At 51.3% G+C, this 12,859-nt stretch overlaps 4 protein-coding genes and 1 non-coding gene across 5 annotated transcripts; 4 read left to right on the top strand and 1 right to left on the bottom strand.

Annotated features, from left to right (window-relative positions):
* The first annotated feature begins 378 nt into the window (after nucleotides 1-378).
* Nucleotides 379-466, top strand: Asppvi_005985. The gene has a single exon. It is a non-coding gene; the product is annotated as a tRNA-Asp (tRNA).
* An 803-nt stretch (nucleotides 467-1,269) lies between these two features.
* On the top strand, nucleotides 1,270-1,842 carry Asppvi_005984 (putative cell surface protein; the record flags this gene model as incomplete). Its single annotated transcript, XM_043301893.1, has 1 exon — nucleotides 1,270-1,842. The coding sequence occupies one exon, from the start codon at nucleotides 1,270-1,272 to the stop codon at nucleotides 1,840-1,842; it is 573 nt and encodes a 190-aa protein (XP_043157828.1).
* Nucleotides 1,843-2,001: 159 nt separating this feature from the next.
* Nucleotides 2,002-3,097, bottom strand: Asppvi_005983 (uncharacterized protein; the record flags this gene model as incomplete). The annotated part of the gene is made up of 5 exons (XM_043301892.1): nucleotides 2,002-2,105; nucleotides 2,160-2,392; nucleotides 2,448-2,541; nucleotides 2,588-2,678; nucleotides 2,735-3,097. The coding sequence occupies 5 exons, from the start codon at nucleotides 3,095-3,097 to the stop codon at nucleotides 2,002-2,004; spliced, it is 885 nt and encodes a 294-aa protein (XP_043157827.1).
* Nucleotides 3,098-3,431: 334 nt separating this feature from the next.
* On the top strand, nucleotides 3,432-8,669 carry Asppvi_005982 (siderophore; the record flags this gene model as incomplete). Its single annotated transcript, XM_043301891.1, has 4 exons — nucleotides 3,432-3,816; nucleotides 3,999-4,719; nucleotides 4,827-5,271; nucleotides 6,477-8,669. 4 exons carry the CDS (start codon nucleotides 3,432-3,434, stop codon nucleotides 8,667-8,669), a joined length of 3,744 nt encoding a protein of 1,247 aa, XP_043157826.1.
* Nucleotides 8,670-11,172: 2,503 nt separating this feature from the next.
* Asppvi_005981 (uncharacterized protein) lies at nucleotides 11,173-12,761 on the top strand (the record flags this gene model as incomplete). Its single annotated transcript, XM_043301890.1, has 2 exons — nucleotides 11,173-11,330; nucleotides 11,357-12,761. 2 exons carry the CDS (start codon nucleotides 11,173-11,175, stop codon nucleotides 12,759-12,761), a joined length of 1,563 nt encoding a protein of 520 aa, XP_043157825.1.
* Between the last annotated feature and the right edge of the window lie 98 nt (nucleotides 12,762-12,859).

Genomic DNA, 12,859 nt, shown 5'->3' with positions numbered 1-12,859 from the left:
TCGGCCCTAAATTCCGGAGACATGTACTAGAGGTAGGCGTAGCTAAAGGAGCATTGCTGCAATGCCACGATGATATCCACCAATAATGGAATGAAGATACGATGTAGCTAAAAGTGTCAAGTCCGAAGTTTACCCGTACAGCAAGATATATAATCATAAGATCAAATCAGATGTGGCATGTGAGCAGCGCAGTGAGTCAAAGAGACTTAGTCATGGGAAACAAAATGTCCATGATGAATACGAGAGTCGGAACAAACAATATGTTCCTTGAAACAAACGAGTGGTCCATGTTTATGGTCGCCCAGGCGTGAAGAGGGAATCGCGATTAATATTTAGACTTCCCTATATATTCAAATTGTTAAACTTTGCAGCAAGAAATCCTCGATGGTCTAACGGTCATGATTTCCGCTTGTCACTCATATGAGAACAAGCGCGGGAGACCAGGGTTCGACTCCCTGTCGGGGAGATTTCTTTTTCCTCTTCATTTTTTTTCTCCGGCTGGCGTCCGCCTCCCGAAACACAAGGTGGTACACTAACCATAAACACCCTTTTTCACCCCTTTCCTCACCACAAATTTAGGGTAAAGCTTTTTTTTCCCCGTCCATGCTGCAACTAAGATGGTCGCTCATCAGAGCAAACAACAGATCAAATCTACGCGCAAGCAAGATACACCATCACGATATTTTATATTCTTGGATGTGAGAGCGGTATGGGCCAACAGGTCCCTGAATTCCATTCCAAGCCTGAGGCTGAATGGCCAACCTAAATTAGCAGCATGGCAATTTCAGAAGGGGACCAAAAGTGGATCAGGGTCGGAGATGCCGAGGCCGAATTGCCGACTGTCCCTGAATGCATGCTTCTTTTTTTCATGGGATTACGGAATCAAGATAACGTCCTGCGACGGAAGATGCTGTATGATCCATGATTGACGCTGTATCAAGGCAAGTTCGGACTTAAACTGCCTCCTGGCTGACAATTGGATCAAATGCATGTCTATCCCGTAGTTTCAGCCTCATCTCCAGTCGTCCATCGCTTAGTCTGAAGCTCGTTAGGCCTAAACTCAGTTTTCAATAGGCCCTGGTCTAGACTGCCTGTCCTCCATATAATGCTAGTCATTCCCCTGCTCTATCAAGTGGTAACACCACCTCAATTTCTACACGAGGCCACTTCTGTCGTTTCAATAATTCAGTCACTCATTTGAACAGTCACTCGTTAATGTACTACCCCTTCGCATCAATCTCCGGTCAAACTACTAACCCATCCAGCAAAATGAAATTCCTTCCACTCCTTCTGGCGACAACCCTCGCCTCCACCGCCTACGCCCGCACCGACCTGAAGGGCTGCATCTCCTCCCAAACCCACAACCAATGGAACGAAGCCAGCATGATCTGGTACGTCCCAGGCACAGGCGAAATCTGCGACATCCCCGATTGCGGCGGCGGCCGTGCCCCGCCCAAGCATGACAATCCTGCCTGTCCTTTGCAGTACACTGGCACCGCAACCTACGAGCCGAGCTATCTCCCTGGGTACGGACCCGGTGCGGCTGCATCTACGAGTACGCTCGCTGCGACGGCGAGTGCGTCGACTACGGCGGATGCGATGACGACAATGTCGAGTGAGGCGACGGCGGCTGGTAGTTTGGTGATTACCTCTGCGCCGAGTATGACTCCCAGTGCTACGGCGACGATGAAGACGAGTGTCAAGGCGGGAAACTCGTCTAGTGTGGCCTCGACGACGAGTAGTTCTGCTGGTGCTACTGGGACTGGTAACGGTGCGGGAATGCTCGAGTTGAATGTGGTTGGAGCTGTGGCTGCTGCTGCTTTGGCTGTCGCGGCTTTGTAATTATTATGATCAAGATAGGGGTATATGGTGCTCAGATCCTCAGGAAGCACATATACCAGGAACTGACTAGGCATACTATTCCGCGGGTGCCTCAGCAACTAATACAGCATCCCCAACATTCGCAGATTGAGTTGTCATATTCAAAAGAGCACGACTACCTCAAGGCTCCGTGTCCGAAAACACCATAGCCCTAACCTCGATACTCATCCTCACATAATCCCCGGGCTCCGTGTCCGGAAGGGCGAAGGCTGAATGTGGGACATCTAGAGAATCAGATACGTCAGTAAAAGTCCCCCAGCGCTATGAAGGCCAAATACATTTCGCCACCCTGTCCTTAGAATCATAGCTCTTGAATATAACAATCTCGTCGTCCCGTTGCCGACTCATATAGTACCATGCCATCCCCGGATCATACAAAGCATACATCATATGCCCGGTATACTTCTCCCGAATAATGTCTGCTTCCAAGAGCTTGGATGGATCGTAACTGCTTCCATCGCAGACGGCTAGTGGGTGGTTCTCGACCGGGCCGTTTATCGGGCGCCATAGACTGATTGCTTTAGAGTCATACCTTGCTATTCTAGAGGGGGAGACTGAAGACTGACTTTAACATCTGAACTCGACCGGCGAGTAGACGCTCAGCATATTCTGGGGGAAAAGATGCACGAGTCCGTCTGATGGCTGAAGCCTCCGTTTGGTCTGTGTGGCTTGTTAGCAGAAGAAGAGGAAGGGAAGAGAACTGTACCATTATGAACAAAGTCTGCCGCGGGCAACTGAAGACCTCCTGCCTTTGCGCCTTCTAGCTTGACTGGTCCGGTAGAGTCACTGCGTCGAACCTATCCCTGGAATCAGCATCCTTCCATGCGACCTATATATTAACAATGATACGTACACGCCAGTCAAACATCACAACTTCCGTAACATTGTCCACCTCGTCTCGGAGCACCCTTTCACAATCCGCAAGATACACCTTCTCAACCTTCTCCGCGTCGGTGAATTCCTCCGTTGTTAGGGGCGGTTTGTGCGTTCTATAGATGAAGCCATTCCGATCCAAATCAAATGAGGACTCGATTCCCCTTGCATCGGTGACTCTCTGCGCTTCACCGCGCTCGAATACCAGGTTGTGCCCTTGCCCTTTGTCCGAGGAACTGAGCGCCAACGCATTACTGAAGGGTCTTGTGGTGCGGTAGATATCCTGCCACTTGAGATAGTTGAATTTGGCGAATGTATGGGGAGTGGGCAGCGCAGGAGCCATTGTACAAGAGGACGTAGTTGTGAAAAGTAAAATGAGTCCAGACCCCGCTTGAAATTTATCCTGCAACTCACTTACAATCAGTCTCACAATGAGCGGTGGAAGTTTGGGGCTTTGTAAGTGGACAATGCATTAAACTTTATCTTTGCCAGCACATACATGCAGATCTCCTGCAGGCAACGCACCAACCAACAGCTGGCTCTCACATGGACATTGTGCTCCATTGAGGGGTCCAGGATAGATCTGTGGGATCGTCACAACAACAGTATTTAGGCTATGAGCAACCCACAGATATGCTCAATTGATCGTCCAATACGCACCTTCTCTGCCACCCGCCATGACTGTCCCCACGACCCAAGATCGGAGTCGCTTCGAGACAACCAAACGTCTCCTAGCCCAGCTTGTGAACGAGGGGTTCGCAGTTGCGACCCTGATTCACCAGCAGTTAATCTTCCACAGTGCCAATGGGGACAAGGACTTGTGGATTAGAGCCCACCGTCGCCATGACACAGTGATCAATACCGAAGGAAATCGGGTCCTTCCACCTTTACGACCAGAATGCTTGCAACCACCCGTTCTTCTCGGCAAGGGAGACTCGGAAACACAGGAACTGGAACCGGGCGCCATATTCCGTTTTATTCTTCCTTGGTTTACACATACCGCGGAAGAGAGCATTCTGCAGACAATGGCAGATCAGTTGCGGAACTCAGCTGAGATGCAGGGTAAGTGAATTCACCCAAGCATAGACAAGCAGGCAGAGCTGAATAGTCCCAGAGAAATGGTTGGAAATGAGCAAATCTTGGCCTTTCCTCTCTTTACATTCCCCAATGATCGCGTGGGAGCGTTCAGTAGTATACGGCCATCAAACCCATCCGGTACCCTACCCTGCTGTCTGATACCTCAGTTCTAAGCCAGAAGACTAAAAACCAACTACAGTTCCACCGATCATGCTGGGCTATCCCGCCCCTGAAACCCGTCCTCCCAGAACACATCCCAGAGATGATCGCCCCATCCCTCTCGTTCGTATCAATCCCCCGCAAGGACATGCGCGTGACGGGTCCATTCGAGACGACTCTCGAACCGCTCCTCCAGAAGCTAGGAATCCCCAAGCCAGCAGACGAAAATACCCTGATCGTTCCGTGCCTGACCCGCCAAATCCCCGCCATCCTTCACCATTTCGAGAACGCGACTGTCATCGCAGAACGATCCTCCATCGCCGACGCTCAGGCTTCAATGCGGACTGTAACCCTGCGCCCGGAACTAGAGTTCAACTACCACCTGAAGCTCGCACTCGCGTGTCAAATCACCTCTGCGGTTCGGACGGTAACACCCTGGACAACGGGGCAGGGACGCGCGATATCGGATCTGCTCGAGAAGACCCTCCCGGCGGATCTGTGGGTGTTCAAAGAGGTAGCAGCCGTTACGGGGCGTCAGGAGGATTTCCATGCCGCGAAGCATCTAAGCTGTGTGCTCCGGGAGGATCTCGAGCCCAGAGCCCGGATGGACAATGAAACGTTGGTGGTTGCAGCGGCGTTGATGGAGCGGCATCCCCAGGATGGCAAGACGTATCCGGAGAGGTTATTTAGCCTTGACACCGTCGAGGCGAGGAAGGAGTGGTTTCGGACGTAAGTACCCTTTTCCTATTACTGCGTATGTTCGTATGTCTACTATACTGGGGCAACATTTTAACCAATCACTCGCGGGGAAAAAGCTACGTGCGCGCTCTATTCAGAGCTATGCTCCACCCACTCGTCCATCACGGCATCGCCCTCGAAGCGCACGCCCAAAACACCGTCGTCCGTCTCTGCACTGCAACGGGTAAGATAAAAGGCTTCGCCATCCGCGACTTCGGCGGGGTGCATTTCCACAAACCCACGCTTCGAGAGCAGGGCTTCACCCTCGACTGGGAGATCCCTGGTAGTCTCACCTTAACCGATGATTTGATCTCTGTGTGGAAACTGGCCAGCCACACGCTGCTCCAGTGCCATGTGCCTAGTCTTCTGTATGCACTGAGGTTGGAGACGCATGGAGGGTGTGGGGTTGTGATGGAGGAGTTGGAGAGTGTCTTGGAGGGGTTTGGCGGCGATCTAGCGAGGGGGTTGTTGGAGTATTTTTGCGAAGGGACGGTGGTTATGAAGTCGTTTCTGAGGATGCTTATGGCGGGGATGTATCGTGAGGTGAGTTTCTCCTTCTTTGCTTTTTTGTGGGTGTTCGATGGGCTAATGATCTGGTTGTATAGAATATTGAGCTTAGGGTCTCGAATCCGCTTGTTTTATCGTCAGCATAGCATTTCCAGCTTGATGGAGTTGCTCTCATATAGATCTCTATACAGCAAGAAGTGTATATGAGAAAAGCAGTAGAGTTTCTTTACTATAAATTGCTCATAGCTCTCAAGATCTTGTTCACTGCTAATTAGCTGCACGAGGTTCTGGGTGAGTGCTATGTGGACGGGATCATGTCTGAATTACTATTGTGGAACGATGACTTGCGGCCGATCATCTTGGTATGATATGGGCGGGAATCGAATGGACAGGGGTTGAGGGCTGATGGTGATGCGGGTTTCAGCGTATTCGGGCTCTGCCGTGTGCATCAGCCTCACATTTTAAACATATTCCTCGTCTGGCGTTGCGAATAGGTGACCTGAGTTGAAAGCTCGATCTGACAGGTACATTGTATTACTTTCTTCAGCCTTTCGCGCCATGAAAGGTAAGCAACGAAGGGTGCCTTGTGTCAAAGCAACCTATGAAAGTTGATCCAGACCCTCCGTTCCAGTCTTCGAATTTTCTTTTTTAGTATGAATCTACGAGTGACAGTAAACAGACCTAAAATGAGCCTGTTGCCAGGTAAGGACCCATCGCATAACCGAATCCCCGCCTTTGTATCACTTTTACCCGCATCGCAGGGAGTCTCGTATTATCCACACTCAATCCTGTATCTATATCCCTTCCGACTGAGAGATTCTGATAGGCCACTTTGTTATTGAATGGTACTGACTGCGACAGTATCGGACTTGACCGTGAGGGGGGTTTGGCATTGGATTCGTTCCAATCGATCCGATACGGCATCCTGCAGGCGTGGTGGTGCAAGTGCACATGATCGCACCTTCTACGTAGGCACACTATTGTCTTTTCAGGGGTCTTGCTTTTTACTTTGCTTTTTGCGCTCGCCTACACTGGCTTTTTCTACAATAGTGGTGTGTCGGTATTTGTGGCTGGCGTCCAGTCTCTCACAGAGATTCTATACGTATTTCATACAGATCTTCGGTGCTCGGTTAAAGATAGATTGCCACCTAAATGAATAGGCGACTACAGGCTGTCGAGGAGGTATGTATATGGAGATTAAAATGATCTCTCGCCCTAGAGCCGGAGCTAACCAACAGCAGGCAGGAGGACCGGACGCCCTCTGTGCAAAATGCCGCCGCATAGACTGGAGCTGGCTCGGAATCCAGAAGTACCTGGATATGCTTGATAGGCCAACTAATTTAATGTACCCGCTTGCGGAAGCTATAAAGTCTGCGGCCACTTGTTGGGTCTGTGGATGGCTGGTTGCTATGGCAGAAGACAAGCATCATGATGATGCCGTATCTGGTAGGGTTGTTGTTGAGATAACAAGGAGTGGGGTTCCAATACTGGGGCGCGAGGAGTTGCAGCGCAGTCAAGTCGATAACCTACCTTCTCTGTACCGGATCGAGGTCCTTGTTCGCGAGCGGTATGGTCCTGGTCTGGAATACCGCAGAGGCTTTATCCACAAGGCCAGTGGGACTCGAGGGCCGGTGCACGTTTCCGATATGCTTGACTCGTGGGACACGGTGGAAGCCGAGCCTTACTCTGCACGACTGCGTCCTGTCAAGGCTGACACGCGACTATTCAAATTCTGGAAAGATTACTGCATCGAGGAGCATGGGAATTCGTGCGAAAGGAGCGGATGCACCCCGGAGCGTCTGCGCTCGATGCCCTTTATTCGGTTGGTTGATGTTCTCAGAGATTGCATCGTCGCTTTGTCTACTTCCGAGCATGTGAAGTGGGTGGCGCTGAGCTACGTCTGGGGCGAGGCTCAAAAGCACGAATTGGTGACGGCGAACTATACCTTGTACCACCTGCCAGGGGCACTAAAGTCTCACAAAATGCCTGCGACAATAGTCGATGCTATGGCGGTTACCAGGGACCTTGGTGAGCAGTATCTTTGGGTGGATTCGCTCTGTATCATCCAGGACAACGAAGAGGATAAGCGTCGTTATATTCCGGCTATGGACATTATATACGGACAGGCAATTGTGACGATCATCAACGCCGGTGCAGATAAAGTGTCCACTGGCATTCCGGGTCTAGGGCAAGGCCCTCAGCGTACGGCCCAGGATGTGTTTACGATCAACAATTCGACGGTTGCGGTGTCGCTCGATCAGCCATATCATAGCGCAGAATCGTATCTGAAAAACACCAAGTGGAATACTCGAGGTTGGACGTACCAGGAGTGCCTCCTGTCGCGACGATGTCTGATATTCACCCCGGAGCAAGCTTACTGGCAGTGCCTTCGGGCATCTCTATGCGAAGATGCAATCTGGGAACAGCCGATCTGGAAACAACAGCCCAACATATACAGACACTGCCTTGGTCGGGACGGCACCGATGAGATCACGATGGGGTCCTTACTGGGGAATGCATCTACCCACTGGTCCAAACTGTACTCATTGGCCTTGGAGCGATTCCGCCAGCGACAGGTCTCATCAGAAAGTGACTGGATGGATGCATTTACAGGTATTCTTCGGGTCCTAGAGCACTCAAAGGGACAAGAGTTCTTCTGGGGCATGCCGAAAAGTCGATTCGAGATTTCCTTAGCGTGGGTTGGGAACGAAGCTCTCAGACGCAACACCGCTTGCCAGGTCATAGCGGCAGGCACTCAGACTGTTTCCTGTCCCTTTCCGAGTTGGTCGTGGACTGGGTGGTTTGGATCAATCGTTACGGATGTCCAGAACTTCCATGGGTCAACTACGCTCCTCCCGCTTAGATTTTATCGACTAGGCAGTGATGGTGTCCCAACGCCCCTCCACGACAACCTGGACGACGTTCTGTCTGAGTTCCACAACGATAGTGTCGTTGCCCACGGCAGAGCAATTAGTTTTCCTCCTAAAAACAACCCATCAGATCATACTTGGATGGATACAGCAAGGACCGAAATTACCACCCTTGACATTCAGGGTAGCATCCGTTTCTGTGACATCGCTCCATCGCTTCTTTGCTTTTGGACTAGCACGGCCATCCTGGAGATCTCGCAGGACAGGCAAAGATCCAAAAGCGAGCCTTTCAAGGAAAACACTACACTTAGTGACGGACAGGCAAAGGTCAGCGGACAGCACCACTGGAGGGAACCACGGCTTGACGTTAAACAGGGCAAGTTCATCGTGGTTGGTGCTATCCACACAAAGCTCAATCAGGGATCACTATTCACTCTAAAGCTAATGTTGGTCGAAGAATGCGACTCTGGAGTGTGCTACCGGCGCTGTATTATTAGCAACGTCTTAGCATCAACCTGGGCAAAGTTGGGCAATCTCAAATGGGAGTTGATTTATTTAGGTTAGGCTTCATGATACAGTTACTAGAGCCTCTAATCCAAAATGCATATTCCTCTCATCGTTCTCAGACTACTTCAATTACACCAGTCACAAGCTCGTATCCTTGAGCCTTGAAGCACCATCATCAAGGACAAAATTGATCTGCACGTCCATGCTGCCTGTTGTGAGAGTTGCCGTTCTCAAGCCCGGGAAAGAATAAACAGAGCCAACAATCGACCCTTACTATCTTTCTTCAGAGCATTTCCAGATACTCGTAAAACCCGCGACTTGGCCAATGAACCCTCGGCACTGTGGCTTACGCAGCCTTTGACCCCAACCCACCAACTGGCTCACTGGGATACGGTGCGATATTACAGGCACCACAGGAAGTGAGCCTATTGCCTTTGCTTGGGACTATCTAATTCCGCGATAGCTCCCTTGGTAGGGTATTAAGACTGTTTCTTGCACTTGCTTTTACTGAGTGCTCAATCCTATGGCATTATTGTTATAGACCACTTTCTTGTCGCCAGTGGGCTCTGCGCTTATTGCCCAAAGCAGATTCGCGCATTGCTGGGCGATTGAGGAGGGAGTCGATGCCCTAATTGGGAACTGCGTGCACCTCCCGTCATTCCAAAATTGTTTGACGGCGATGATGCTCTTTCCGGCTTTGGCCGTTGCATCGGCCAGAGTGATTGCGCCAGACACTATCCCTATCATCTCTGCMATTTAGCGGTCTTCTGAACAGAGGTCCTCGATAGAGTACCTTGTCCTTGCCCGGCCGTGTGGACAGAAAGAGCAGACTAACATCCCCTACTTCTACAGCCAGCTATAGCTGCATTGTGTTCCTGCGATAGGGTGAAGACTGGTTTACGACAGGTAAGTATTCCCCGCTTTCTGGCCTGCTCTGTCCTCATCACATATATCCCTGGACAGTATGAGAGCAGCCAGTCCTGTCACTTGTAGCTACGCCAAGGACTGAACATCCACAGCCTTGCATCCAAACCTCAGCTAGACGTAGGCACACAACGTGGATCCAATTAACCCTTGCAGTGTGCAGTGGCCCAAAGCACTCTTGAAGTGGGAATTTGGCATATCAAACTGATCGTTCCGCCACTGGGGGTAGAACTGAACCAACAGTCCCTCGACCCCGTGTGGCCACCCACCCACCTCCGTCCTCATCTCTGGGGCTCACGTCAGCGCAACTCTACCTGATTGCCGTACTTAAAATGTGATCCCAGTCCGGTGCAATGTCCGCTCTTACAGTTTCAATCCGCATTCTCCCAGATCTTCAATCCCAATTCCTTCTTTGCCGAGCGCACCCTCACCAAGGCAGACATTATCTGAAGACTCAATCACCGCGCCATGTGTCACGAACTATATACGCAGTGGAAATTCGGCTGTGGCGCCCCTGTCATCAAGGGTAACTCAAAAACAACCAAATGCAAGAACCCTGGGAGCAGCGCCTGCAAGAAACAGAAGAAGAAGCCCCAGTGTCTCGGTACCATAGAACACACGCGATGCGGGAGATGCTCGACCTGCAGGAGGGCAAGCCAGAAGAATGTGAAAGCTACCAAGGTTAAATGAGGCGTGGGGCAAGTTTAACCTTTGCGTTCTGTTTTGGGGACTGAAGATATTTATACGTGTAGTGTATCTCTTCGGTCAGAGGCGCATGCAACCGGCCTTGTCACTAAGCTCTGCTTGTTCTCGGGGCACTTATTAACCGGGTGACTTTTTGCCTTTTGTGGATTTGGTAGTGGCCATCGCGCAGGTCTGAATCCAACCCGCGGTGCGTAGAGCCAGGGCTTATGGGGCGCAGGTGCAGGTCTGCGGGGCTAGCTGAGGATAGTCAGCCTTTTGTGAATTCTTAATGACGGTATTTGAGACTTCTTGGGGATATTTTTATTATATTGGCCGAGGCATCAATGGAAAGTATAATGCACTGCGATCTATTTGCTTTGCACAGATACCTGTCGTCCGGCTTCATTCCATTTGGCTTCTCTTAGTTTAACCGTATTAGGGAAGAGTCAGGGTCGTCGAACAGGAAAATATATCATCTTGACTTCAATAAAACCGCAGATGTCAAGAACCGCGGTTGAACCGCCAAAAAAAAGGCTGACCATTTAAGGCTCAGAACAGTTAAGAAAAGCCCTTCAGGAATAGTAAGAGATATGGCTCGTCAACTATCGCAAGAGAGCGCTGTGGTTGGTACAACCAATCTTTGAGGCCCACGACCTGGCTTAGAGGCAGATGGAGCGATTATGTACCTCCTTTGTTCTGCGCTTCTGCCAGCTATATGATGAGGTCGCATAATTGCTGACGTTGTGAAAGGCGCACATGGCAGCCCCTTAATTTAGAGCTAAACTCAAGGTTATACGAGGGTGAACAGCACATTCTGCCTTGACGCAGCCTTGACGCAGCCTTGACGCAGCCTTGTCCGCAGCCTTGTCCGCAGCCTTGCCCGCAAGCTCGGTACAACACGAGCGGTAAATTCGGCAGAACACGTAAAAACGGTAGAGGATGCATAGCAAACATGCATATGAGAGCAATTCTGATTCAAGCCCGTGACTTGGCAGATTCGAAAACCGCCCATGTTGGGTTCAATGCAGGCGTAATTGGCCAGAGCCTCACACGGCTGACCCTAACGTCGTCCCTCTTCTCACTAACCATCCCCGCTCTCACCGCACACATGTTGGCCATTCTGACGACGACACTAGAACAGCCTCAGAAATAGCCATGTTCTATCCTTGGAAGAGTCTTTCGGAATGGGCCCCCTTTGAGATCGATGCTCTCGGGCTGCTGACTCTGTTAGGTGCGAATGAGGTGGATATATCTGTCGGTCGGCTTGCCCCTAGCTATTGGCTTGAGTATATGCCCCTGCTTGCTGGATTTGTGTTTGCAGGCGACAGATTCCGTGCCAAGCAGCCAACATTCACGTTATACAACGTCTCTAGCGGGATTGTAACAGGGAATCTGGCAGCATGGTTTACCAGGTGGATGCAAGCGCAAGAGTTCCATGTCTCCCGCAGCCTGGTCTACTGGGAAGTGAACAAGTCATCGCCACCACGACTTGACCAGTGGTCCTACGTGCTTGTTCCGGCTTCGATCTCAGCTACTCTCACAATGTTTTTCCTTGCGATGACGATTCTGTCCGGGGATTGGTACGGCTTTGCGAACGGGATTGCCATCATCCTACTCATTCTCGTCCGCTCTTACATGATACACGAGAACCGCAACGCAATTAACAGATCTGTTGCCGCCGCAAAGCCACTTCCATCAACTTATGCAAGTGCCCTCGACAAATGGGAAGAGCAACGGAAGAAAGACCCGAAGGCGCCGCGGCCCCTACCGGACTCCTCCTCTTCCGCCCCTCCACGGTGGCGCCCGGAGGTAGTGAAAATCCTGGTCGTCATGCCTGACTCGCGGGCCATCGCTATGTTCATTCCCGAGCATCTTCTTCGCGGGGTCTTTGTCACCGAAACCCCCGTCCGCTCCCCCGGCATGTATCGCATGGCACAATGGATCGGGTGGGTGGCATTCACTGTCCACGTCGTCACACTAGGCATGGCCCGGCTCGCAACCCAGCTCTACGTGATTGCGTTTACAGTGATTCCAACCGTGTTGATCTGCTACGGCTTCGGCTGCGACGACTCCCGGGTACATAAAGCGTGGTGTTGGCTCCGGGGGCGGGATGCCGGGCCGTACGTCTACCAGGCCGGGCCTCAGCTGAGCGCGACAGTCTTTGAGTGGCCAGAAGACGTGGAGTTTGTCACGGACAAAAGAGGCGTCCTGCGCAGGTGGGATGCGCTAGAGGTGCAAAATGGCGGGCCGGGTTGCAAGAAGCGATCGACAGCGCGGCAGGATTTATATGCTTGGCTGAATCTCAGCAGCGAGGAGCAGAAGAGCCTTTGGGACTGGCATTTGTTTCCTCATACGCGCGGCGTTGATGATTCGTGGTGGGTTGTCTTCAACGAGAAGAAGCGGCTCATTAGCGAGCGGCCGCCGGATATCCGGGCTCTCAAGGACTGTATTCGACGTGACTTGGAAACGAGAAGAGCTGGGCGTTGGTCCTTTCGGGGTCAGCCACGGGGTAAGGGGGATGTTGAAAAGGGGTCCAGATGAAGGAAGAAGACAGAAAGGAATGCTTCATGGTTGGGTGGGTGAGGGCAAGTCAGGAGACTTCATCCTGTGAAATTTGAATCTATGGTCAGTTTTATCGC

The sequence above is a fragment of the Aspergillus pseudoviridinutans genome (genome assembly GCF_018340605.1).
Source record: "Aspergillus pseudoviridinutans IFM 55266 DNA, scaffold_4, whole genome shotgun sequence".
Lineage (NCBI taxonomy): Eukaryota > Fungi > Ascomycota > Eurotiomycetes > Eurotiales > Aspergillaceae > Aspergillus > Aspergillus pseudoviridinutans.
Note: the sequence above shows the minus strand (reverse complement) of the source record. Positions and strands in the feature narration are given on the sequence as shown.